Source organism: Geotrypetes seraphini, chromosome 10 (genome assembly GCF_902459505.1).
Source record: "Geotrypetes seraphini chromosome 10, aGeoSer1.1, whole genome shotgun sequence".
NCBI classification, from domain to species: Eukaryota; Metazoa; Chordata; class Amphibia; order Gymnophiona; family Dermophiidae; genus Geotrypetes; species Geotrypetes seraphini.
Window position 1 is genome coordinate 79,981,705 of NC_047093.1, and position 27,901 is coordinate 80,009,605.

Genomic DNA, 27,901 nt, shown 5'->3' on the forward strand with positions numbered 1-27,901 from the left:
AGGCTAAAATACTAGTGATATTATATTGCTTATGCTGTTCACTAAGATCTGAAGCGGCATCCCCAATCCGAGGAAGAAGAGCCAGAGCCCTGGCATCAGAACTCCCTCGCAGGATGGACAGGAGGACTGTTGTTGGAAAACTAATGTTGCGCCTGACTTCCAAAATGAGGTCTGGAAGGTGCTCCGAAACGATACCCTGTAGATGGGGGTCCAGAGTACTGGAGAGATCTCCTGTAAGGATAAAAAACTTGGTTGTCTAGATCCCCGGGCAGATCGAGGTTGCGACCTGTGAAGCACCGTAGGCTTAAGGCCCTGCCCACTTGCCAGGTCAGCCAAACCTTGGCCAGAAAGGAAACCGGCGCAGCTGTAGAAGAAAAACCCCCGAACTACCGGCGAATCCACATCATTCGCCGGGCAGATACCGAAGAAGCTCCAAGTTTAGCAAAAACCTTCACCATGCAAGGAGGGTATCCGCCAAACAAGTCACCATGGAGACTAGGAAATCAAAGTCCCGAAGGAAACCCCCCTCCTTGGGATCCCGGCGGACCTTGGAGCGCCACGCACTGGCAACAAAGGAGGAGGCAGCTGTAGCTCACACTCCCGCCGCTAAGGAATCTAAAAGGCATTTGAGGACAAAATCCACCCGCCTGTCCTGAACCTCTTGCAGGACAACCCCTCCAACAGAGGGCAAGAGCGTGCGGTTAGTGACTTATGCCACAGCTGAAACCACCGTCAGCAAAGCTATACGCTTGGAGAATTCTGGGTCCATGGGATGCAGCACGCTAAGGCCCCAGCACAATTAAGGGGACCCTCCTGGGACTCCCAAGCCACTAAAGGCATCCTATCCCATTTCGGAAAGGAAGCTGGAAGCGGGCGCTGATCACGCAAGAAGGAACATTCTGCCAGCAGCCGAAGGTCCGAAATCAGGTTGAGGACCCTAAGGACTCAGAAAAGAGGGCAGGTCACCGGACAGACAAGAAGAACTTGCGCACAGCAGGGATAACCCCAAGTACTGGGGACCTGCAGTTAGTGGGATCCCGAAGATCTGCTAGAAAAGACACACTAGTGGATGCTGCAGAAAAACCTGTGATAGCCAAGGGACAGAGACCAGGGCAGAAGCGATGGCGGAACCACCAGTCTGCTCTCCGGTGTCACCAAAGTAAAACCCATAGGCATGCTGGCATCCAGAGGGAGGGCAGATTCCATCTGCAGCAGTGGATTCAATGTGGAAGAAGCAGGCACAGCCTCTTTGAACGAGAAAAGCCTGACATCTTATCTGACACTTTCAGGCGGGAAATAGGCACCGGCAGTGAAAGTTGTGCTATGTGCCGAAGTATTGGTGCTCTAGCCAAAAAATGAGACATTCTCCCCCGAATCTGCGCTCGCGGTTCTAAGCTGCGTGGTTTGCACCCATTTGAGGGGGACCGGATACGCCAAAAGCATCTCTGGTAGAGGTGGTGGCCAAGGGAGACTCTCTGAAGGAGGAAAAGGCAGAAACTGGGCCCATCTCGCTCCCCAGGTGTGCTGCGACGCACGTAAATCGCATCTGTAAAACTGCCAACCATCCATCGTAATTGAGGCATGAATCATAAGAACATAAGAAGTTGCCTCCGCTGAGGCAGACCAGAGGTCCATCTTGCCCAGCGGTCCGCTCCCGCGGCGGCCCATCAGGCCTAATTGCCTGAACAGTGTCCCTGACTAATTTTGTAACTGCCTCTAATTCTCTAATCCTATCCCTATAACCTACCTCTACTCCTATCTGTACCCCTCAATCCCTTTGTCTTCCAGGTACCTATCCAAACCTTCTTTGAAGCCCTGTCATCCTGTCCTGAGGTGGCCATCTGTGAAGTTTGGAGCAAAAACGAAGCTTCAAAGGGCAAAAATATACTTTTAAAAGTTAAAAAATAAAATAAAATTCAAGATGGCCACCGCGGGTGCCGATTTTGCCTAAAATGGCCCAGGAAAATCATAGGAAACCTTGAAAAACAGTGATTTTTAGATTTTATAGGTATATGTGTGTGTGTGGGGGGGGGGCTAGGGCATGCAGGGAAACCACCCAAAAATCCCTTTTTAGACCCCCCCAAAATTGCCAAACTTGTGAGTACAGACACACACAGAGACATCTGCTGCAATAGAAATCAATGGCAGCCAGCTAACACAGAGCAAGCAGAGAGATCATACCTCAGGAGCTGATAAAAACTGGATTTCAGATCTTCTGACTGCCTTACCTTCCCAATCATCCCAGACAGGGACTTTCTGGACCTCACAGCACCTCTAAGGAACAGCAGCAGCCTGCACTCTACCCTGTTGCGGACGAACCAAGGGTGAGGTGGCTCCCGATCCCGGAGACCCAATCTGACCTGCAGGCTGTCTGAGGGGTTTACTGCAGGTCTGCTAACAGTGCCCCCTCAGAAGCAGACGAACGAAGTAAATACTAAAGTCTGCGATCTCTCGCCAAAGGATGTCCCCGAAGGGTGAATCCACAGCACAATGACAACCTGCACCAAGTGACAAAATAAAATAACTAGAAATGTAAAATGAAGCATGAGCAGAAAAGATAAACCAGCAGTCAGAGCTGCAGGAACAGACTGGAATTCTAAGGCACTTGACAGGATATATATACCTAAGGAGGGGGCTAAAGGTTTGTTTTGGAGTGCCTGCAGCTCAGAGCTAGAAAGGATACACAAACCCACTGGTGAAGATTCCAGAGTTTATTACACAAGAATTTTCTTTATGCTTGAAATAAGAATTGGGATGTTTCTTAGAAGATTCTCAGAATTTTCTATAGAGATTCAGAACTTATTTTTTCTATAGAGACTTGCAGCCTGGAGACCAGGTCTAAGTGAAGGTGCCATGACCACACACAGCCCTCTCGGACCTATCGAGGACCGTATCAGGTGCTGTTTGTCAGCCATTCTGCAGTGCTGGATTCATCTTTCTCACTGCAAGAAGTAAACACGTTAGCTACGTTATATGGATGTGATCAGAGCGATTGAATTTATTGGAGATGACATTGAACTCTCTTCCCATAATATGAGCTGGGTTGAGGTGCTATTGGTCTTATCAATCTAGGCGGAGTCAGAGGAATAGGTCTGAAACAATGAGTTGGCTCAGTCAAAACAACAATCTCTTACTAAATTAGGGGCTCTACGATGCTCCATTTACTTATTTCCTTCCAGTGTGTTCACCCCCCTGTTGTGCTCTTCACTTAAAGACAGCCTGACTAGATGTGTTCACAACCCACAGGGGTTTAATTTCCTTTATATGGATTTGGTAATTTGTGTCAAGTTGAGCACCCCCAATTATTTTGAAAAGTTGGCTCCTATGCATTGGATCAATCATTGCCACAGTCAGCAATCACAATCATTGCTAAAACAGACATACTTATCCAGAAGAGTACCCTTTTTCTTGATCAAGCCTCTCTACAAAAGATTGAGTTGCTTCTACCGACTCATATATGGTTGTATATTGCCCTGATGAAATACTCATAATTTAGTCTGGTATGGAAAGCCAAAACGCAGGTGTCCACATACAGGAGCAAATTGTTTGCCCTGGAGAGATACTTTAGTGGAAAAATCCTGAAAACAAAGTATATTTTTTCCTTCATATTCCAATGGCTTGCCCCCACAAAGAGCTTGCAAAATTTTGGCTTTATGATAATGCAGCAGTTTTAATATCGCAACCAGCAGCCGATCTGTGGTTTCGTGCTGGATCCTCAAGCAATGAGCCCTTTCAATTCTTATTGGCCCTTCTGTACTTTGAAATTGTAGAAGTTTGGAAAACAAGGTTTCAAGAAATCCACGAAGCTCTGAGTCCAACATGATTCAGGTAAACCAACCAACCTGAAGTTATTGGTTCTCCAGGTCATCCAATTTAGCCATTGTTTCTTTCAGGCGATTGGTCTTCTGAGATGTCTCCTGTGTTGAATACTCAACAACTCCCACTCTTTGCTGGGTTGTCTGTAACTCTTGCTAATTTGAAACGATTCTCCATACTGTCCAATTTATCCAGGACTTGTTGCATCTGTTTTCCCAAAGCATGTTCCACGACCAACCACACTTCTGCCAGTTTCTTGGCCACCCACTCAGAGTCTGGTGAAAGGGTGAACTTCTCTTTGCCATTTTGGAGTCCCCTCCACAGCCTTCTTCTTTCTGGATCACTTTTGATACCATCTACATCTGGGGAGTTTCTGGTGCCCTGACCCAATTCCCACCAGTGCATATAATAACAGGCAAGTCTCTGCTCACCACAGGGCCTGAACAGATTGCATGCTCTTCTCAATTTGCTGTAAGTCACTATGTGTGCCCAGCTAGCTATGTAATTGTTTTAATATTGCCAAATGTCCATGTGACAGCTGCAGCTACCTTTTTCACAATACAGTACTGCTGAAGATGAGCAAGCTTTCAGCAGTACCAAAGGTGGTCTATGAAACGCACTGCAGGCCTTCAGTAGTCGCCAATGATCCAAATCTTCATTCACTGTCCTCTCCATTAATACACAAATTTGGTTTCCATACATTTAATAATTCCTGAACATCAAATCTCAGCCTTACCAAAATATTCCTCCTCTCTACCGAGCATAATAAAAATGTCAACAGAAAGTGATCTGACCTCACAACTTGGTCAACTCTTACCCCTCCTTCTAATTCATTAAACGACTGATGAGCTAAAAATGCCAAATCTAAAACATGGCTCGCCTTATGTGTACTATCCACAACCACCTGGGATAGGGACAATCCATGCAACATATAAAAAAGTTCACAATCATAACTATTATTCATCAACTCTGGCTTCAACGGAATATTAAAATCCCCCAACAGTTTGTTGATGTCTATAGATAAGTCTAAAAAAGGAAAACCATGTGCATCTACAACTCCCAGTGGACAACACATAACACCATAGTCATATTCTTCAAAACCAAACATTCACCCAACTCACACACCATGAAACCTACCTCTTTAAATCCTAATGATAGTTTATAAAAAAAAAACCACCACCCCATCTCCCCTTTTTCTCATTCAAGATGTCCAAAACCAACCAAACTCAGGTGGACAACACTGACGTACTAAACCCCTCTTTTTAATATGGAACACTAAACCTCAAAGGTGGGGCCCCTCTGCTCAACTAACACACAGTTTCTTCAACTGGATCAGAAGCTGCCTTAGAAAACAGTCCAGAAGTTGCATGGTCTATCCATCACCATTCGCTGGAGAAACACTGATTATCTAATGATGAATGGTGCTCTTAAGAGGCTCATCACATGGAACTATTTTGTTTCTGTCTCCATCTAGTGGTCAACTGACATTACCCAAAGGTTCTGGACTGGTCTGGAGAGGATGCTAAGGAATGAATTGTTCGTGCACATCTTCAGCTCAATATCTCTTGTGTATATTTATGGTGCTCCTGAATGCAAAATTGTGTATTTGCAAACAAAAGCACTGCTTAGTACAAGAGCCTCTAAATGAGAAGTGGGATACAATCAAAGCATGCGCCTCTGTCACATACCTGGGTTAGGGTCTATATTTGCTAGAAGTTCTAAGTGTGGCCTTAATCTGTTTAAGTTAGCTGGATCACTAGTACGTTGCAGAACAATGGTGAGCTCTTGAACACTCTTCGCAAAAGATTCTGGAGACTGGAGCTAAGGAGAAGAATTTGTTACTGATCTATATTAAGTAAAAGATCTTAAATTTATTGAAATCATTGTTAACTAAAATGTTTAAATAATCAGTGTCTTCAGCCTTTGTGTAATGAAATGTAATCAGTGCTGAAAATGAATGCTTTCAACTCAAAATCTGCCCCATAATCTTCATCATTAGACACAGAAAAGTTCATTTTGCTTTACTGTTAAACAACAAAACATTCTGCTTTTAAGCACAAACACAAATGGGCTCTACTTCTCTAGCAGCAGATCACACAAACAAGATATCAGCTTCAGCCACTATAGCACGCAACATCTTCATTAGTGTCACAGTGCAAGGATTTTATAGGTGATCTGCAAATCTTTTATTTTATCTTAAAATAAATGCCTTTGACAGGCCATTCAATTTTTAAAGAAAGAAGATTCATGATGTAAGCAAAATGTACTCCCTTGTTGTCTAAGGACTCATCTTGAAAGAGTGAGTCATATCAAGTTAGCATGGCAGCACCCCAATCACTGCAATAAAACCTAACTATCCTCATTCCCATATATGACTTTAAAATAGCCACCTGTTAATATACAAACACCATATATACTCAAATATAAACAGGGATTTTCAGGCCAAAATATTGGCCCAAAAATGGGGGTCCTAGTTTATATTTGGGCCAGTGCCCCCCTCCCAGAGTTATTGCAGGCCGCTGTCAGGATCTGCACCCTGATCCCCTCCCTGCCCTGTCCTCGTACCTCCTCTGCCGATCCCTGGTGGTCCAGAGGTGCAGTGGGCAGGAGCGAGCTTTCCATGGTCCTGCCACGCTGCTAACCCAGTTAGTGGTGGCTGCCGCGATATGGAGTTTCTTCAGCTGCTGAGCGGCACTGAGTAAGAGCATGTTTTGGCGCCGAGCGGCTTCTTGATTGGCTCCTGTGAATTCTCGCAGTGCAGTGCCTGACAGGAAAGGGGCTGGGTGCAGAGCCTGACAGGGGAGGGAGGGAGAGAGGGGGCTGGGTGCAGTGCCTAACAGGGCAGGGCATTTGAATATTAAGCCGCCCAACTTATATTCGAGTCAACCATTTTTTCTCCTTTTGGGGGGGAAAATGGGAGTCTCGACTTATATTCGAGATATCTTTTTAAAACGTGTTGCAGATCACCTTTAAGATTTCTTTTGAAGGTATTACACACTATATTTTCTCCATAAGACATCACAATTTATACACCACTGCTATTGGAACAAAAAAATTGCAGTAATACTGGAGGCTTGTGATGTATATTTAGATATGGCAGATGGTACAAACCTACAGGAAAACCTACTTTCATTATCTTCAGTACTGGGCTGCTTAAGGCATTTTCATTTGTACAGTTTTCTTCTAGATAAAGTTTACTAACAATTATAATTAAAATACAATCCCTCGTGTATCTTTTTGAAACTCTGTGGCACAAAAACTGAATTTAAATTACAGAATTCAATGTGTACTACATGTATTAGAAAATATTTTAAGTATGTCACACAGCAATATTTAGTTTTCTCCAACTGTCTTGAGTGTCGAGTATTATTGGAAAGATATAAATCTAGGCTTTGAGATGACACTGAGAATGGAACAATTTTTAGCTTGAACAGGGACAAAATGCCTAATTAAGTCATGACTTGTGCCTAGAGAGGAGAGTGTGGAATACCTTTAATAAGTGGAGAGCTTATGCTACCAGGAGTTGCATGAATAAGCTATACAAACCTTGTCAATGATTGACTGCATGTGTGACTTGTGTGCCAGGTCTCCATAGAGAAGGGAAGACCATTGTTCAGGAGATATCCGCAATCCTGCTTCCATGGCAATGTGAACAATCTGTGCATCATGTTCCCTACGCAAAGCCTCATAACTACGAAACTCTTCTTTCAGCTGCATCAGGGAAGAATCTTCATCCCTTTTGGTTACCTAAATAGTTAACAAAAAAAATGTAAACATACTCTGTCTCTGATGTATGGGAAATAGGCTACAATAAATTCACATTTGAAAATGAAGGTGCTATAGCAAAAAACAACAACAAAAAAAAAACGACTGGAGGTCTCCCCCATCCCCCAACACACACACAAAATTAGCAGTTATCTGTAGCCCTTTTTCTGAGTACTTAGATTAGGGGGCTCTCATAGCTCCAGGTCTCTGTCCCTCACTCTATCATCACCACCTGGCACAGATTTTCACATGGGGGAATGGGATTTTCCTATAGAACCTCAGGCATACTATTTACAGTTCAAGGAGACACTTCAGAGAAAGGAGTGGTGGACCAAAATAAAAGCCTTTACTGAATTTTCTTCAATAGTAAGGTTAATGGCAACAGGTTCCAAGACAGCTTCAACACACACAACAAAATAAAACAGGATGTTAGCTCCTTTCTTATATACACTTCTGTGACATCTCCTCCCCTTCCTTTGGGTTCCCTTTAGACCTACATGGAACTCTATGAGTCCCCAAGGACTATATGACAAATGTTCGAATCTTTCTTCTACAAACCTCCTTTTCTCCATATCTCTGGATTCCTGAATTAAGCAAAATTCCACATAGCTGACTTCCTTGGAAACACTATGTCACTAGATGCCTGAACCACCATCACCACAGAAATTTTACTGTAAGTTCCTCTGCATCCACCATAGTAAACAAGATACAAGAGGCAGGCTTCTTCCCTCTTCAGTTCCAAGCACAATTAGGAACAAAAGACTAAGATTCTCCTTTCCTGCTCCCTATCCACTCAAAACTTCTGTTCCACCTAGCACTCTTGAAGTTCTGTCCACTGTAGGACTAGAACAGACTGGAAAGGAATATAATTTCAGAAAAAGACCATATATGAAATTAACTAGTCTAAGGCCCAAAGTTAAACTATTACAAGGAAGTAAACAAAGAATCCATTTTTATGCCAGAAAGGTGATGATCACTTATTCATACACAAATTCTAAATCACTTCTGCTACTCAAGGTTGTTGTCATAGAGATTGTTTTTTATAAAATGTAAAGCTTGAATGTTGGCCACGTTATAGCCTCCAAACAGATATTGCAGAGAAATAAAAAATTTCTCGAGATATAAAATTAGAATTATTACTTTTATGTTTCTAACACACAGGACTAAATTTTACATCATAGAAGCAGTATAACATTTTAGAATTATTGTCATGACAGGACTGTAAAGCATTTTTTCCCATTACTAACATGGCATTGATGAGGAACGAAGTAACCAATAGAATATTGTATCGTCCAATTACAATCCATTTACAAATGCACCAACTATGTATGTTTAATAATGAATTAATTCCTGTCATTATTTCCAATAAAATGACCAGTCACTTGTATTGGGTAAGTCTTTCCGACGTCCCATTATTTTGGGGATGCAGAAATGTTTCTCAAAGCTTTGACTATTACCTACACTTTTGTGTGTATTTCTTTCTCTGATCTTCCCAGAAATAGAATTAACTGAGGGATATATGGAAGTATTAGGAGGCAGGTAGATAGCCTGTCTATATGGTTATTCCAACCAAACAGCATCAATAAATAAAATCTATATTCTTGAACTCCAGAATTGAGAGTAGTATAGAAGATATTGGCAGATGAGGATCAGTCCATCCAGTTGTTTTCCTCTCTGGTTTCCTATAAAACCAAATTATATCCCCTTATCAAGTCTTTTACCTCTCAATCCTATTCCTCTTACTTTCCACTATATAGCTTTGTAAAACATGTCCAAATTTTACAACAGCATCGGCCTCCACTAGGTAAATCAAGCTGAATGTCTGTCACCCCCAGAAAATCCCACCATTTCATGTTTCCACTGAGCCTAACCATTTATGGCCTCTTTTACAAAGCCGCGCGGCAACAGCCCCAAAGCCCTTTAAATCTCTATGGGCTTTGGGGCCATTAGCGCAGCGCAGCTGCTAGCATGGCTTTGTAAAAGAGGCCGTAAAAAGATGAAAATTTGTGCAGATAAGGACTAATTTTCAGGTTACTCTTGTCATATTCTAAGGATACATTCCATCCGTCAGTCTTTGATGTTTGGATGCCTTATTCCAAGGCAGCAGTTATCTTCTTAAATAAATGTTTAAAAAAAATTGGGGACAAACTATCAGATTTTATATTAAAAAAATTAGAAGCATAAACTGGCACATAAAAAGGAGAGTTACAAGGAACAGAAGTGTCAACAAAGAAAGCATCATCAATGGAAAGTAACTAAACTAAACTAACTCTCCTACTAGTCCCCAATAAAGCAGTTACTCACCTGTAGTAGGTGTTCTCTGAGGACAACAGGCATATATTCTTACATGTGGGCAACATCATCCATGGAATCCAGCATGGAGCGTCAACAAGTGTGCTGTCATTTAAAAACTTTAAGACCACCCATACCGCGTTTGTGCTGGTACTTTCACGCCCGACACTGGCTCATGAGACCTGCAGTTCAGTAAAATAGCTAAACTGCCAACTAGGGGAGGTGAAGGGCAAGAATATATACCTGTTGTCCTCAGAGAACACCTGCTACAGGTAACTTTGCTTTCTCCAAGGACAAGCAGGCATTATATTCTCACATGTGAGACTCCCAAGCTGCCAGGATCATGCCTCCAAGAAAAGGGTTAATAACAACTACTACGAGCCCGACAAAACCAAAAGAGTTAGAGGGAAGTTGGCATTTAAGTAGAGAATATATTTCACAGAACTGCTTGGTTGAACTGACTATCCTGTCTGGGATGATTCTCCAAAGAGTAATGGGATGTGAAGGTATGAATTGAGAACCAAGTGGCTACTTTACAGATACCCTCAATAGGAGTGGAACATAGATGGGCTCCTGAAGTTGCCATTGCTCAAACTTTACGTGCAGTGACACGATCTTCAAGCATCAGCCTAGCCCAAGTATAGGCAAAGGAGATACAGTCTGCCACCCATATGGAGGTGGTTCTCTTGATGACAGGAGCTCCAAGTCTGTTAAGATCAAATAACAGAAAAATTGAGTGGTAGTTCTGTAAAGTTTGGTCCAATCCAAGTAGTAAGCAAGAGTATATTTACAGTCTGGTTCAAATTAAACTCTGTGATAACCTTAGGGAGGAACTCAGAATGCGTGCGAAGAACCACCCTGTCGTGGCAGAAAGCTGTATAGGGTGGATCTGGAGCTCACTAACACAGCACGTAGATGTAATAGCTACAAGGAAGACCACTTTCCAAGTGAGATGTTTGAGAGATGAATCTGACAGTAGTTCAAAGGGAAGCTTCATTAGAGTGTAAAGTACAACATTAAGGTCCCAGGCAACGGCAGGAGGCTTGGTATGGTAAAGGCCTCTCATGAATTTGGAATCCAAAGAATGTTCAGACAATGGTTTTTTATCCAGTTGTGAATTAAAAGCATTCGTAATTGCACCAAGATGTACTCTGACTGAAGTAGTCTTGAGACAAGAATTGGAAAGGTATAGGAGATAGTCCAAAACCGACAGAAGAGGAAAAGTGATCAGATCCAGAGAGCGGAGATTATACCAGATTGTGAAGTGAGTCTACTTAAAATGATAATAGCATTGAATGGAAGGTTTTCTAGAAGCTTCAGATAGTGCGAAAACATCTACTCGCTGGGAGAGAGATACAATGTTATGAGGCTAATGAACGTAGAGTGGGATGAAGGAGAGAGCCTTTGTTCTGTGTCAGCAATATTGGAAATATTTGAAGTGTAATGGGTTCCCGTACACTGAATTGTGGTAGGAGAGGGAGCACATGAGAATTCATACTGGTATATTATTTAACCTTACAATACACACAAAGAAGCCAAGCTCTATCTAAATTGAATACCAAAGTAACCAAAAGTGTTGCAGTTAAATGACCCCCTTCTGATGATTCTGACAGGTCGTGACCTGTTTGGGCCGCCGCGGGAGCGGACTGCTGGGCAGGATGGACCTGTGGTCTGACCCGGCGGAGGCACTGCTTATGTTCTTATCAGAATCTGATCTCTCTAAGAATTCTGTCCATACTAATGATATCCAAGACTGAAAATTTTACTCAGAATTTTTTTTACACACAAAGTAGAAAATTCCAGAAAAAGTCAGAATATTCTCAGGTGGAATCAAGAACCAAGATGAAAAACTTTTTAAACATGGAATTCTACTCTGAACTGTGTCTTCCAATTTTTCCATTTTCCTATCTAGATAATCTTTGACAAACATCTCCCATTTATGCTGAATACCTCTATAGTTAGGCCACCAAACCAGCATGTCTCAATATCTGAGTTTGTTATGTAACATTTCCAAAGCCTCATCAAGTTTTTCATTGTCTAAAGCTGAATAGAAAGAGATCATTTTAGCCATAACAAGCTTCCTAGATTCTTTCAAAATTGAAAGAAATGGTCTTAGCAGGGTCCGCTTCACCCAAGTTTACAAGTTCATTAAAATCTTAATATATCATGCAAATAGGAAGCCTTTCAGGGAGGTTTACAATTTTTTTTTTCAACATATCTTTATTAAAGGGTACAACATGAAAAATTGTGATAACAATTCTGTCAACATATACAATCCAGTTCTTAAGAAAATCTTATGCTGAACATGTGGCTACAAAATTCCTTCAATCTATACATCCGTACCCTAATTTGTAGTACTTTTCCCCTTCCTACTCTGTAACTGAAACCCTCCATCCTCCCCCTAATGATGCAGGATGTAACCTCAGACAAGCTCTAACAGCCCATATGGAGACTAGATAGATAGTCAATGGTCTGAAATCAAGTCAATGAGTGGTTCTAGGACCCAGTTTTGTGTATCCAGTTTGCATATTTGTTCCAAGTTTGATAAGTCCTCATTGTTGTGGTGAAGTGCTGTCAATTTGGACATGAGATGCAAGTAGTCCAATTTATTCTGAACCCACAATAGGTTGGGCATCTGGACCTTCTTCCAAGAAATAGCTATTTCCAATCGTGCTGCTGCAAATACAAATGTGGCAAATCTATACTCCGCTTTTTTAAATCCTGGAATTGGCGCGTACAAAAGACAACATTCCATTAGTAAAGGACAGTGACAGCCCGTTATTGTGACCAATAACTGGCCTACCTGCTGCCAGTAGGGATGCACCACAGGGCAGGACATCAGATATGCTGGAAGTTTCCTCGGTGGCCACACTGTCACCAGCACAACCTTGTATTTGTACCATAGAAACGCTGTAACTTAGCAGGGCTATAATACCTGTGACAAGGATCTGGCTAGTCCTAATAAAGCCCGGGGAAAAGCCCAGGGAAAAGAGCAGGGAAGCATTAATAATGTGCCAGGGACTAAGGAGAGGAAATATCCTGTGTATAGGGAAAATCCTGAGCACAAGGTTAAGAGGGAGCCTGTCCCTTTAAATGCTCACAGAGCTCAGGCTGGAACGGGAAGGACAGGGCTCTTTAAGGAATTAGCTAAAGCTGCTGTGAGGGGGGGTGGTTATGTGCCGAGTCTCCCTTTTTCTGAGGCTCCCTCGTCAGTGAGAGGGGAGGGACAGCTGGGACTGGAAGCTCAGGGGAAGCTGAGAAGGAACCCAGCTAAAGCAGCTAACTTTTGGCCAGCCTTGGAAAGTTCTCACCAGGAGAGGGAAATGCAAAACCTTGAAACACAATCTGAGGTTTGTGACATGGACTGGTTAGAGAATAATGCTATGTCTTCTGGGGAAGAACACCCTATGGAATGGGAATAGGTTTAGGAAAGCCTGAATGTTCCTTTTTCCTTGGTGAAAGGGTTTTTTTGTTTCCTCCATTTTGAGTTTTATGTTTTGTGAAGGATTTTGTATCCGTGTTTCAAGCTGGGGCTGGAAGCTGCTGAATTTACTTTTGGGTTAGATGAATGGAACAGTGGCCACACCTGTGGGAGTACAAGTCCCTCTGCTCCTAGCAAAAGGGAACTGCCACTCAATTCTTCCAGAAGCCTAATTAGTGCCTAGAACCAGGTAGCTTAACTATTGCCAAGGCAGGTACGGTTCTAGCACTGCTTGGGGGAAATAACACCTAACAGGAACTGTATGTTATGTTCTTAATTTGTGAACTTGAATTGGCCAGCACTGAAGGTGCAGTGATAAGAACTGGCACATAAGAGAAAGAAAGCAGAACAAGAGAAAATTGGAATGTTTTTGGGTTTTTACTTTGAATGCCAAATTTTGACCTTTTTTGTTTGAAACTTTCCTTGTGGATAAATAAAAGTCATATATTTGGACAAAACCCAGCCAGTGTGGTGTGCAGTTTATGGGAGGCACCAGGCCGCTATGGTCCACCACGGTTACGCTTGCGCCAAGACTGGGGATTCTGTGGAGTTACTAGGCCTCGCCAGGATCCTGGTCCCACATACCACATATAATAGATTTTGTATCCGTTTTCAATCAAATTCAGAATAGATGCCTTTGATCAGAGATTTATAAATAAGCTCCCTTTGCCAAGGCTGGCATTCCCACCCCAGCAATTTTTCCCATTTGTTTCGACAGGGATCCATCGGAGGAGAGAATTTCATAGGGAAGAGGGCCAATAAACTAAAAATGCGCGTTCTAGCAAAATCAAAGCAAAACAAGTGTGGAGAAACAACTAACTCACAAGATTAGACTGGAAAGACCAAAGGGCACAGGATGGTGCCCTCTGGCTGAGGCAACAAGGGCCTGGCACAACCTTATTGGGCTTCCTTGGAGATGCCAGTCACCCCTCAATCAGTAGGCCTTCAGGCTGGTAGAGCTTGCTTGTTCTGCCAGAAGCAGCTGCCCCCCTTTCTCAAGCAGACCTTGCCTGGGCTCAAGCAGTCAGGGCCTTCTGATGCACCTCTGGGAGATGCAGTAGCTGCATCTCCTCAAGTCCCTAACTTCTCCCCCAGGGTCCAGAAGCACCCATGTCATCAGTGAGGGCCTCCTCAACAAGCCAATCCAGAGGCTGAGCCCTTAAAGAACGTTGGGGGTCACCCTATTAGCCCCCATAAGGGCCAAACCTGAACACCACTCTGAGGGCACCCTTAGCTTCTAGCTGAGGGCTGTGGAGCTCTGGCTCTGCACTTGACTGGTCCCAGCTGTTGGACTGAGGCTAGAAGTGAGGCTGTTAGGACTTGATAGCAAAATCAGGCCAAAAGGCCAATGTACTAGAGAGCTATACCTAGGACCAGTGCCAGTCTGGAGGCAGAAAATAATGGAGAGTTACAGGAAAGCATCATCCTATATTCTTGGTAATGTCACTGGAAAAATCAGTTCTCTACTTCCATCTGCTGGTAGGAAAAGGAACATAATCTCATTGGTTAAGAATATTGTGTAGCATGTCAACAAATAGCATTTTAAAATAGAAAACTCACACTGAAAGTGAATAGACCCAACTGAATAAAATGATTGAGATGTATGATAAATAACACAGGTCTTCCTTATGTAAAAAAAATATTAACATGGCTATGTGATCATTAAACCATTCATTATGCAATCTTCCTGCTATTATAAAACATCCAATTCTTAATTAGTACTAATTTTATCACTGTCAAACTATTGTAAAAATTTAAAGGCACAACTTCAGTAAACCATTGCAAATTATAAACCAAAAGTGTTCAGCTAAGGAATAGGAAACAAAGCTTACGGGCCTAAGACTCACGTAGAGTGCTATGAAGCAAGCTCTTTGGGTTTGAGTTTTCTTTATAACAGGACTGCTAGAGCTCATGTGCATTGCAAAGGTGTTGTGCCTGAACTCTAGGGAGGGCATGAAGGAGCATGCTGCTGAGGCATTTAGTCTCGGAGGGAATCAATTTAAAGGGGAAGAAAACTGGACGCGAAGGGGGATGCTGAAAATGCATTAAAAATTCACAAAGCACCACTTGACATTTTATATTTTACACACATACACACATTACCTTGAAACAGGAAGCTCGATATAGCAGCTGCACAACATGGCCGATGCTGGTCTTGGATGCCTGAGGAAACCGAGGTTCAAGTCTTTGTACCACGAAAAGTACCAAAACCTTCCTTGAAAGAGCAGAACCATCTTCCAATGCAAGTAATACCAATTTTAGAGCCTCTTCCTGCATAGCTTTAAATACAAATATGCTTTTCTGAAATACAAGTATTTTTAAACTACATTACCTTAATTAAATATTACGGAACTCATTTATTAAGAGTTAGTACAATGAGCTTGTAGAAGATAATACATGATAACATTAGTATGTGCTAACAGTTAGTAAGTGACTCCCTAAATACATAACTTTAATTAATCACCAGATAAAACAGAAATAAGATCAAAACAAGTGACAAGCACCAAAAATATTGATAACCATTCCCTTAGATCACTAGTTCCCTGTATAAGAGGCTTGGGGAAAGCTTAACTTCCCAGCCCCAACTGTTACCTTTCACTCTCCTGTCACCAGCACAGCTTGGCTGCTCTCTTCCCAGATTGACAGTACTGAAAACAATGAGAAGATGCACTAGCTTTGCCAGTCATGCCCTTCTGACATAGGAAGATTACATCAGAGGGTGTGTGATCCGCACAGTGGTGGCACACAGAAGAAAATCATCCCGTGTGCCTTCACACTTAGTTCAAAAGGATGAAATACATTTTTGACTACATTTTGAAGGTCAAAACCTCCTTCCTCAGGCCAGGTCTCTAAAGGCTAGTTAAAAATATATTGAATTAGTCCAGTAAAAAGGTATCACCTTATTTTCCATTTTTGCTTTATTTTTATTTGTTAATTTGTAATGCAGTGATGTGCCATTTTTGGACATTACATCTGTTTTAATATTTTGCACAGTACAGGGGACCAGCATCTCTCTTGCACTGTATAAAGAGTCAAACTTCCTGGGGGTTCAGTTTTATTTTTGTCTACATATTTCTATTTTTAGTTTGTGGCTACTTATTCTATACTTGATGAGGGTCTAACTGTATGCCCAATAAATAATAATGTTCTACTGCCCACTGCAATGTTTACTGTGCTACCTTTTCCTACTGTAGGTAGATCCTTGTTGTGTGGCCGACGCTAAGGATGTTGCAATAGAGAGGGTGAGAGGCAGAAGAAGGAAGACCACAGAGCCAGCCTGTGTGAATCACTGCTAGGCTACAGGAAAATGTAAGCTACAAGCTCATTCAAAAGCAAAGGTCCTAGACTTAAAAAAAAACAAAAAAAAAACAACTAACTTTGTTTGGATTTGGGATTACATCATGGAATTATTGCCTGGATGGGAATAATAATAATAATTTTATTTCTTATATACCTGTCTGTAAGGAGTGGAAAAAACTGAAAGGAGTAATTGTTAAGAGGAACAAACCTTTTTGTGAGGCAAGTAATAAAAGTAAGAAGAAAAGAAGGCCGCTTTGGTTCTCAAAAGTAGTAGCTGAGAAGGTAAGGAATAAGAGGTTAGCTTTCATAAACTACAAAAGATCGCAGAAAGAGGAAGACAAGGCAAAAATATCAGGAAAAGTTAAGAGAGGCTGGTCGTGAAGTCAGGAAAGCAAAGATCAAAATGGAAGAAAAGTAAGCTGAAATGGTAAAACGGGGAGACAACATTTTTTAAGGATAAATTAGTGATAGAAAGAAGTGCAAAAGTGCCATTGTGAGACTCAAAGGTGAAGGGGAGAAATATGTAGAAACTGATAAAGAAAAGGCTGAATTGCTTAACAGATATTTCTGTTCTGTGTTCATGGCTGAAGCGCCGGGAGCGGGACCACAGAAGACAAACATGAATAACATGAATAGGGATGGAGGAGTGGTAGACCCTGATTGATTTTCAGAGGGTTATGTTCATGAGGAGTTAGCTAAAATAAAAGTAGACAAAGTGATGTTGCCAGATGTTGTCCATCTGAGGGTGCTGAAGGAACTTAGGAAAGTTCTGGTGGCTCTGCTGACTGACCTTTTCAATAAGTCTCTAGAGTCGGAAGAGGTACCGGAGAATTGGAGAAGGGCAGATATGATCCTTCTCCACAAAAGTGAAGGAAGAAGTAGGGAATTACAGGCTGGTAAGTCTGACTTCTGTGGTAAGCAAATTAATGGAAACACTTTTAAATCAGAGAATGGTGAAGTTTCTGGAATCCTATGGGGCGGGGAGGCAGAAAGCAAATGTTTTGTCTAAAAAGAGATCCTGTGTTTGCTTTATTTTATAATTCTGCCTATTTCTTCTTATGGCTTTATAGCATAGTTTTCACTTTGAAAGTGACATGATAGTACCTCAAAACACAAATGCTGATCAACTAACTCTGATATCAACAACTATCAGAGTCCCAATTTAAACACAAACTATACCACAGCTCTCAGGCAAACCATCATCTTCCCCCACAAAGTATGGCATTTTATTTCTAGAAACAAAACTAATGCCAATACTCTAGATAAAATTTACACCTGAGCATAGGGTGGTATAAAAGAACTGGTAGCAAATTAAAAGAAACTGTTTACCCTCAAGCACTAGGTCTCACCATAAGACTAAAGGGGTTCACAATAATACATTAAATGATGGCAGAAAAAGATCCAGTCTACCCAACAAGATGACCAGAGCCTAGCCCATTACTCTACGCAGCCCCATATTGCCCATGTTTAAATGCTGGCTGTGAAGTCACCACTATGCCAAACAAGATAGGGATGATATGTGGTACTTTGTATCTCTAAGTGCTTTCAAAATGATCCCCTAAATATACCAAAGGGTATTTCCTCATTTTGTGTTTTTCTAAAATGTGATTATGAGGTTTGGTAAGATATCAGTCATATTCAATAATTTAGCAAAACAGCCTGTGTTCTTGGATGGAAAGATATAGTGTACTTTTTAAGGAGAGTTCTTCATAGAAAGTTAAGAATTTCTACCTGTTAAACACTACCATGTAGTTCTATAGCTAACTTTAATCTTCCCACGCCTCTTAGCCTTGCAAGTAGTTGGATGTATGAAGCCGACTACAACTGTTCATGATATACCATATATACTCGAATATAAGTCGAGACCCCCATTTCCCCCCCCAAAGGGAGAAAAATAGTTGACTCGCATATAAGTTGGGCGGCTTAATATTCAAGTGTCCTGTCCTGCCAGATTCTGCACTCAGCCTCCATCCCTGCCAAGTTCTGCACTCAGTCCCATTCCCTTCCGGGCTGTGAACCAAGCCCCCCTCCCTGCCAGGCTCTGAACATTCTCCCACCTTCCTTCCCTGTACCCTCTTCCCCTAAAAAGAGCCAACCTCATTAGTGATGTCATAATGGCTTGATTGTTCCATACTCCCCTTTGCCCTCTAACCCAGCCAGCAGATTAACCCTTCCCCTTAACCTAAACCACCTAGTGGTAGGCCGGGACAGGAGGGATCCCTCCCGTCTCCTGCCTCGGCCAACACTAATAATTACCACCCTCTCTTGCGTACCTGTTCCCTGGTGGTCTAGCGCGTATCTTGCGCTGAAATCCTTTGTAAAGGTAGTAGCCAGCGGCACACCTGGGCCGGCACGCAGCAGCGAGCTTTTGGTGCTACTTGGCGGTCTTGCATCGCTCCTTGTTAGGCTGCTGCAAGTTCTCGCGGGATTCGCGGCAGCCTATCAAGGAGTGGTGCAGGGCCGGCCGGCAGCATGAAAAGCTCACTCCTGCGTGCCGGCCCAGGTGCCCCGCTGGCTACTACCTTTACAAAGGATTTTAGTACGGGATACACGCTGGACCACCAAGGAACAGGTATGCGAGGGAGGGTGGTAATTATTAGTGTTGGCTGGGGCAGGAGACGGGAGGGATCCCTCCTGTCCCGGCCTACCACTAGGTAGTTTAGGTTAAGGGGAAGGGTTAATCTGCTGGCTGTGTTAGAGGGCAGAGGGGAGTATGGAACAATCCCTCCTGTCCTGGCCTAAGGCAGGCCTGCAGGAAGTCCGGGAGAGTTTCTGGTGGTCACTGGGGGATGACCCGAATATAAACCGAAACCCCCATTTTTGGGCCAATTTTTGGGCCCAAAAATCCCGGTTTATATTTGAGTATATACGGTAATCCCTTCCTGTATACTCAAATGGTAGATTGGAGCACATAGCCCTTATATTCTCTTCACGATTACTTGTACCTACCATCTGAAAAAGCACCATCATGTGGCCTAGGATTAAAGATCCCTCCCTACCTGTCATTGATTGCAATAATTTTTGTCCTATTGCCAACTTTCATTTCATTGCAAAAATTACACAAAACATTGTTCACTCGTAGTTCTTGGATTTCCTCAATAAAACCACAGCTCTCCATCCTAAGCAGTTTCAGTACTATGGTTCTGCTGAAAATCTATCTTAATTATTTATAGGGTTGGCCAAAAGTAGATATACAATGTAACTGTTACAAAAATGTGTGTGTGTATCTGTGTATCTCTTTCTCTCTCTCTCAGTGGGTACCCACATGGGTTGTCAAGCGTGGGGAAAATTAGTACCCCATCATCAATCAGGAAAACCTCCTGTCCTTAAGATATATAAACAATCTTCTCTACTTTGATAAAGCAAAGATACTGATAACTTATCTCAAATCAACAGCAGTGAGTCAGGCAGACTGCAATGCTCAACGGAGCATCCATTGAGCATCGCAGTCTGCCTGACTCACTGCAGTTAGTTTGAGATATGTTTTTAGTATCTTTGTTTTATCAAAGTAGAAAAGATTGTTTATATATAAACAATTAATATTCTTAAGGACAGGAGGTCTTTCTGATTGATGATGGGATAATAATTTTCCCACGGAGAGTTGAACTGACAACCGGTGTGGGTACCCACTGAGATTTGTTTCCTACTGTAAAACTGACTTATGATACATCAATATTGTTGTAAGACTTTACGCTATTTATGAATTAGATGGACTGCTTATTGTAAAATCAGCCTGTATATAAAAAATACTTTAAACAGTATGGACTCCTGTGTTACTGTATATATTTGAATATAAATCGATCCGAATATAAGTCAAGACCCCCATTTTCCCCAAAAAGGAGGAAAAATGGTTGACTCTAATATAAGTCAGGCGGCTTAATATTCAGGTGCCCTGCCCTGTCAGGCTCTGTACCCAGCCTCTTTCCCTCCCTCTCCTGTCAGGCACTGCACCCAGTCCCCTTCCTTCCCTCCCTGTCAGGCACTGCACCCAGCCCCCTTCCTTCCCTCCCTCCCAGGCTCTGCACCCTGTCCCCACCCCCTGCCCTATCCTCGTACCTCTTCTGCTGATCTCTGGTGGTCCAGAGGTGCAGCAGCAAGCTTTCCGCGCTCCTGCCCCACTGGTAACCGGTTGCCGTGAGATTGGGTTTCTTCGGCCGTTGAGCAGCACTATGATTTGGTGCTGCTGCTCAGTGCCGAGCAACTTCCTTACTGCCATAGTCTTCATTGCTGGGTCACAGAGGAAGAACTCTGCACATTTCATCATAGCACACACACACACACATATATATATGTACACACTACTACTACTTGGATCAAGCTAAATCTGTTCTCCTTCTCTCTTTGGACTTATCTGCAGCCTTTGACTTTATTGACCCCACTTTTGCTCTTTAGGTTGCTCTACATGTTGCTAAAGGATACCGTCCTTCAATAGTTTTCATAAGAACATAAGAATTGCCGCTGCTGGGTCAAAGACCAGTGCTCTAAATGAGTCCAGCTTCATTTACGTACGTTCTGGTTTAGCAGGAACCTATCTAACTTTGTCTTGAATCCCTGGAGGGCGTTTTCCTCTACAACAGTCTCTGGAAGAAAGTGTTCCAGTTTTCTACCACTCTCTGGGTGAAGAAGAACTTCCTTACGTTTGTACAGAATCTATCGCATTTTAACTTTACAGAGTGCCCTCTCGTTCTCTCTACCTTGGAGAGGGTGAACAACCTGTCTTTATCTACCAAGTCTATTCCCTTCAGTATCTTGAATGTTTCGAATGATGATCTGCAAGAAAGCTCAAGCAGCAGGATACAAAGCAGTCCACACATGGAAAATACAGTTTATTAAATTTGAGCACCTGATGTGGCTATATTTCACCCTAAGACTATGATACAAACATTAAAAGCTGTTACAAACATATATCATATATATAATCATATATTTAAAACCATGTAAACAAAATGCAACCAATAACAAAAGGTAATAAGTTATGTGAACAATGACTAAAAATTATATCATAAATACAGTGATGTGATAAAGGAACAAGCATAAAAGCACATAAAAAAGTGTAAATAGGCAATGCAGAACTCAAATATACAAGAGCATATACTACAAAAATATCAAATGAATGTGCTTACAAGCTGAATTTGAAGCAAGAATCATGCAGACAAACTAATTATTAATAGTGAAATACGTGCTAGGCACATAGTGGACCATATTTCAAAAATTAGTAGGCTCACAGAGCAAACTAAATATAAGAGTAGACAGAAAGTAACCATTTAAGATACCAAAAAGGAGCACATACCTAAAAAGGGACACCAATAAACTTTCTCCTAAAAGTATATTTCTCACACAAATCCTACACCGATCCTACCAAGAGTGTGAACTCTTCCCCCCCTGCAATCCGCTAAGAAGATCGACTGTTGGCTCCGGGCGGCTTTCCCGCAGAGGAGAGAATCCTGCATTCACCGTGGACCTCATCTGGGGCAGCCTCCTTGGAGCGGCTGGGGCACGGGCAGTGTGTCTGGGAGGGAATGCATGGATGGGAGAACATCGCAGGGGAGGAGACATAGGCATCCTGGGACTGTCGGCCAAGTCTCTTCCCTGAAGAAGCCCTTTCTGGAAACGTCAATCGCTCCTCCTAAACTTACTTGCTCCACTTCATCACTGACGCTGACCCATTCTGCTTCTATTCCTTTCTCTCCTCTCTTCTACCTTCCAAAGTATTTAGATCAATGCTGTCTTGTTAAAATGTTTATTTTATTTTTATTTTTCCTCTAACTCTACTTTTCACTTCTCTATTACCCTCCAGGTACTTTAGTTAGATTGTGAGCCTTCGGGACAGTAAGGGAATTTTCCAAGTACCTTTCTTATTTCTAATCTTAATGTATATTTTCTGTAAACCGCTTAGAACCTAACGGATGTAGCGGTATATAAGAAATAAATTACATTACATTACATTACAAATACCTGCATTTTTCCACATTATCTGATCTGCTTTATGTTTTGCTGCTTCAATAGTTTTCATCCTATCATAATACATTTGTACAGTTAGTATCAACAACTCTAGTCCATTCTCTTTTGCTTGTGGAGATCCACAGGGATCAACACTGGCCCCACATGTGGGATGACATCACTGACAGAGCCCTAGTACGGATGCTGATTTTTATTATTTTTAGATGCCTTTGCTAGGTCCCTAGTGCACATGCATACGTGCCTTCCTGCCTGTTCAAGTCACGCAAGACATGCAGTTCTATAAAAAAAGGCATAAAAATGCAGTTCCTAAGGGAGATGGGTGGGTATATGAGAACTCTTGTCCTGCTGAACTTGGAAAATACCTGCTATAGGTAACCAACTTTGCTTTCTCTGAGGACAAGCGGGACAGTTTCTCACATTTGGGAATCCCTAGCTATCAGACTCACCATAAGAACATAAAAATAGCCTTACTGGGTCAGACCAATGGTCCATCAAGCCCAGTAGCCCGTTCTCACAGTGGCCAATCCAGGCAAGACCAGCAAGAACTAAGAACCTCAACACCAAAAAGAAAAACAGTCCTATTGTGAAGGTGTGGCCTAGAACAGAAAAGAATGAAAAACAACAGTGGGGTAGACAAAAAACGCAAACCAACTAGCAGCGATCCTTCTATAAACTTTATTGTAACCACAGCGACTTGACTCAACAAGAATCATGTTTTGGGTTGAAAGCCTGCATCAGGAGTCTAAATACATAAAAACATTTTTTAAAAACCAAAGTACATAAATAAACTAAAAATCATATATAACATTCCAATAGATAAACATTTCATAATTAAACTAACATAGTAAACAAGTTCAATAAATTGATAAATCAAGATTTAAAAAAAAGATATAGAAAAGAATGAGCCTAGGAGGATGGAGTTGGATTCTAGACTCCAAACAAATTCTGCAGAACTGTCCAAACAAACCAGCTATCACATTGGGTATTCTGTTCAAGACAGTAGCAATACTTGTGCCCCATACAGGGCAGTATCAGTGGCATAACGAGGGAGGTTGGCACCCAGCATGAAACAAACAAAATGCTGTACAGAGATGGGCTTACCTTCTACATCATGATGGTAAGCACTCATTGCACTAAGCTGAACCCTTATACACTTGGTTTCTAAAATAAACTCAGAGAGGTTTAGAAGCTACAGGGTGGGCCGTGGAAAAGCAGCCCACCTCTAATACCGCTGCCAGAAAGATGGTGTTCTCCCTGAAACAGCGAATAGTGATTGTGGAAGGCTATGTGCGAAGCGGATTGATTAAGGAAATGCAAGAGGCCTTCACTGACAAGTACCCAGGAACAAAATCACCACCTAAATGTTCTATTCAGAGTCTGGTTTGGAAATGGCATCAAACCGGCTCTGTCGCAAACATGAAGAAATCGAGGTCCCAGAAATCAACTCGAAGAGTCTCTTAGCAAGTTGGTGTATCACGAACGACGTGTCGGCAAATGCTGAAATCTCTGAACCTCAAACCATACCTAACATGTATGCAGGAACTGAAAGAGCCCGACAAAGCTAGATGCTTAAATTACTGTACATGTTTGCTGACTATGCTTGCTGATGGACATTTGGATCTATCGCTGTATTTCATGTTGGATGAAGCTTGGTTTCATTTATCAGGTCACGTAAATTCCCAGAATATGAGGGACTGGTCCGCTGAAAATCCCTACTTAACTCACGAACCACCACTTCACGACCAGAAAATTTGCGTTTGGTACACGGTGTCAGGAACATGAATAGTGGGCCCAATTTTTTTCGAATCAACTGAGAATACTGCAGTTTACCTGGACATCTTTGAACAATTTTACAACTAACACACCAGAAGAAAAAATGTACTGCTTTTTCCAACAAGATGGGGCAACATGCCACACTTCACGTGACTCACTGGCACGGGTTCATGAACCATTTACAGAGGAGTGAACTAGAGAGCTGCACCGGAACGGAGGACGACAGGACCCTTAGGGTCGCAGGGATCCCGTGGGGACGCCCCCTAGGGTCGCAGGGTTCCTGCGGAGTTGGATGTACTCGCGAGGCTCGTCTTCTCCCTACCTGCCCTACCGCAGCACACAGCCAATCGGAAGTCTTCCACGATGTCAGCGCTGATGTCAGAGGGAGGGCTTAAGCAAAGCCCTCACTTCCTCCGACGTCAGCGCTGACATCGGGAAGACTTCCGGTCGGCTGTGTGCTGCGGCAGGGCAGGTAGGGAAAGGCAGTGGCGTACTAAGGGGGGGGAGGCAGGGAGGGAGGTCCACCCCAGGTGCAGCTTTGGGGGGGTGCACAGCCGGCCAGGTCCCCTTACCTTTGTGGCGCTTCCCCCGACCGACCAACAACAGGCCCGGTCTGACAAACCTCCCTGCCCTGTAGCCGTGAATCTAAATTACCTTCTTACAGCAGCTTCAATACTCCAGCTGCTGTAAGAAGGTAATTTAGATTCACGGCTAAAGGGCAGGGAGGTTTGTTGGACTGGGCCTGTTCTGTTGTCAGGCGGGCGGGGAAGCGCCACGAAGGTAAGGGGCAGGGAGAGACAAAGGGAGGAAAGGTGGAGTGGAGCGGAAAAGTCGCTGAAAAGACATGGGGAAGACAGAGGGGGAGAAGGACGCTGAAAAGACATGGGGAAGACGGGGGGGAGAAGGATGCTGAAAGGACATGGGGAAGACGGGGGGGGGAGAAGGACGCCGAAAGGACATGGGGAAGACGGGGGGGGGGAGAAGGACGCCGAAAGGACATGGGGAAGACGGGGGAGAGAAGGACGCTGAAAGGACATGGGGAAGACAGAGGGGGAGAAGGACGCTGAAAGGACATGGGGAAGACAGAGGGGGAGAAGGACGCTGAAAGGACATGGGGAAGACAGATGGGGAGAAGGACGCTGAAAGGACATGGGGAAGACAGATGGGGAGAAGGACGCTGAAAGGATATGGGGAAGACAGATGGGGGAGAAGGACGCTGAAAGGATATGGGGAAGACAGATGGGGGAGAAGGACGCTGAAAGGATATGGGGAAGACAGATGGGGGAGAAGGACGCTGAAAGGATATGGGGAAGACAGATGGGGGAGAAGGACGCTGAAAGGACATGGGGAAGACAGATGGGGGAGAAGGACGCTGAAAGGATATGGGGAAGACAGATGGGGGAGAAGGACGCTGAAAGGATATGGGGAAGACAGATGGGGGAGAAGGACGCTGAAAGGATATGGGGAAGACAGATGGGGGAGAAGGACGTTGAAAGGATATGGGGAAGACAGATGGGGGAGAAGGACGTTGAAAGGATATGGGGAAGACAGATGGGGGAGAAGGACGTTGAAAGGATATGGGGAAGACAGATGGGGAGAAGGACGCTGAAAGCACATGTGGAAGACAGAGGGGGGAGATGGACGCTGACAGGACATGGGGAAGATGGGGGGAGAAGGACGCTGACAGGACATGGGGAAGACGGGGGGGGGGGAGAAGGACGCTGAAAGGACATGGGGAAGATGGGGGGAGAAGGACGCTGAAAGGAAATGGGGAAGATGGGGGGAGAAGGATGCTGAAAGGAAATGGGGAAGATGGGGGGAGAAGGACGCTGAAAGGAAATGAGGAAGAGAGAGTGGAGAGAAGATGCTGGCAGGGAAGAAGACAGAGATGCCAGACTATGGGGGGAGCGGAGGGAAGAAGATGGGTGCCAGACCAATTTGGAAGGGGGGAGAAAGGGAGAGGCACAGTAACAGAGCAAATGGAAGACGCAGAGAGAAGAGAGATAGTGGATGGAAGGAATTGAATGAAAACACGAGAAAAGCAGAAACCAGGCAACAAAGGTAGGAAAATAAAAAACAGCCTCTTCTCTTCAGGGCAGCCCCACTGAAACCGGGAGCTGCCCCAACGAAAAACAGACCTCCTGCCGCAGGGAAGGAACTTCGGGCCGCGTGGGAGTCCAGCTCCGCCTCCCGAAGCCCCCTGCAAAGCAGTTCACACAGCCTCTTCTCTTCAGGGCAGCCCCACTGAAACCGGGAGCTGCCCCAACGAAAAACAGACCTCCTGCCGCAGGGAAGGAACTTCGGGCCGCGTGGGAGTCCAGCTCCGCCTCCCGAAGCCCCCTGCAGAGCAGTTCACACAGCCTCTTCTCTTCAGGGCAGCCCCACTGAAACCGGGAGCTGCCCCAACAAAAAACAGACCTCCTGCCGCAGGGAAGGAACTTCGGGCGCGAGGGAGTCCAGCTCCGCCCCCCGAAGTCCCCAACAGGTCAATCATTTGATCAGACAAACAACAGAACCCATCTACCACAAAACAGCAAGATCTATCTCCCTCACCAATAACAACAGGACAAAAGGCTTTCAGAACCAGTCCAGACCCCCACTCACTGCCACCAAAGATGAAGCTATCCCCACAAACACATACTCAAGCCACCCTAATAATAATCCTCCTCATTACCAGCTGGAAAGTAGTAGCTAACAACTTATCCACCACACCCACAAGCTCAGCTGTAAACAATTTCCAACTCCACAACAGGAGAACCCTTTTAACAAGAAACTCGAACCACCAGACCAACACCCAACATCCCACCACCATAACCTGGAGAAAAAGATCAACACTTCCCAAAACCAAACCTCAACCTCTTCCTAAAACACTCATCTACCCTGAAACGACCCACAAGAATCAAACAGAAATCACTACTCTAACTTGTGCCTACGTAAACATCAGAGCCTTAGGATCTAAAACAGAACATATAAAAAATTGGATAAAAACCGAAAACCTAGACTGTCTCTTCCTCATAGAAACCTGGTTAACCTCAGACGCAGACTCCAGAATAACAGAGGTATGCCCGCAGGGATATAAAATAACAGTGACCTGCAGAGAGAAAAAAAGAGGAGGAGGACTAGCAATAATATTCAAAGACTCCCTAACCCTAAATGTACAAGAAAAAACATCCACCACACAAATGGACTTCCTTGCCTGTCATCTCACAAGCTCCACACTAAAAAACTCACTAAACTGCATGCTCTGTTACATAACACCGGGTAACTGGACCACAGCGAGACCTGAATTTGAAAACTTCATCTACCAAAACTCCTTAACAGCAGAATATAACCTTATCCTAGGAGATCTAAACCTCCACCTAGAAGACCCAAAATCCACACCAGCAAAAAACTGTCTAGCTCAGGGGTGCCCAACGCGTCGATCGCGATCGACCGGTAGCTCAGGAAGGCAGCGTGAGTCGATCGCAGAGCCCATCCCGGGCTCTGTGATAGACTCATGTTGCCGTCCCGATC

At 43.6% G+C, this 27,901-nt stretch overlaps 1 protein-coding gene and 1 non-coding gene across 4 annotated transcripts in view; both read right to left on the reverse strand.

Annotated features, from left to right (window-relative positions):
- Positions 1–27,901, reverse strand: part of RC3H2 (ring finger and CCCH-type domains 2) — a 219,623-nt gene that overhangs the window by 116,234 nt on the left and 75,488 nt on the right. For all 3 annotated transcript variants that reach the window (XM_033961628.1, XM_033961629.1, XM_033961630.1), the window contains 3 exons: positions 15,458–15,633; positions 7,363–7,563; positions 5,505–5,637 (listed from right to left, as the gene is read on the reverse strand). In XM_033961628.1, the coding sequence (XP_033817519.1) occupies positions 5,505–5,637; positions 7,363–7,563; positions 15,458–15,633 (510 nt within the window). The remainder of the gene's footprint in view (positions 1–5,504; positions 5,638–7,362; positions 7,564–15,457; positions 15,634–27,901) is intronic.
- Positions 5,717–5,834, reverse strand: LOC117368747. The gene has a single exon (XR_004540997.1). It is a non-coding gene; the product is annotated as a small nucleolar RNA SNORD90 (small nucleolar RNA).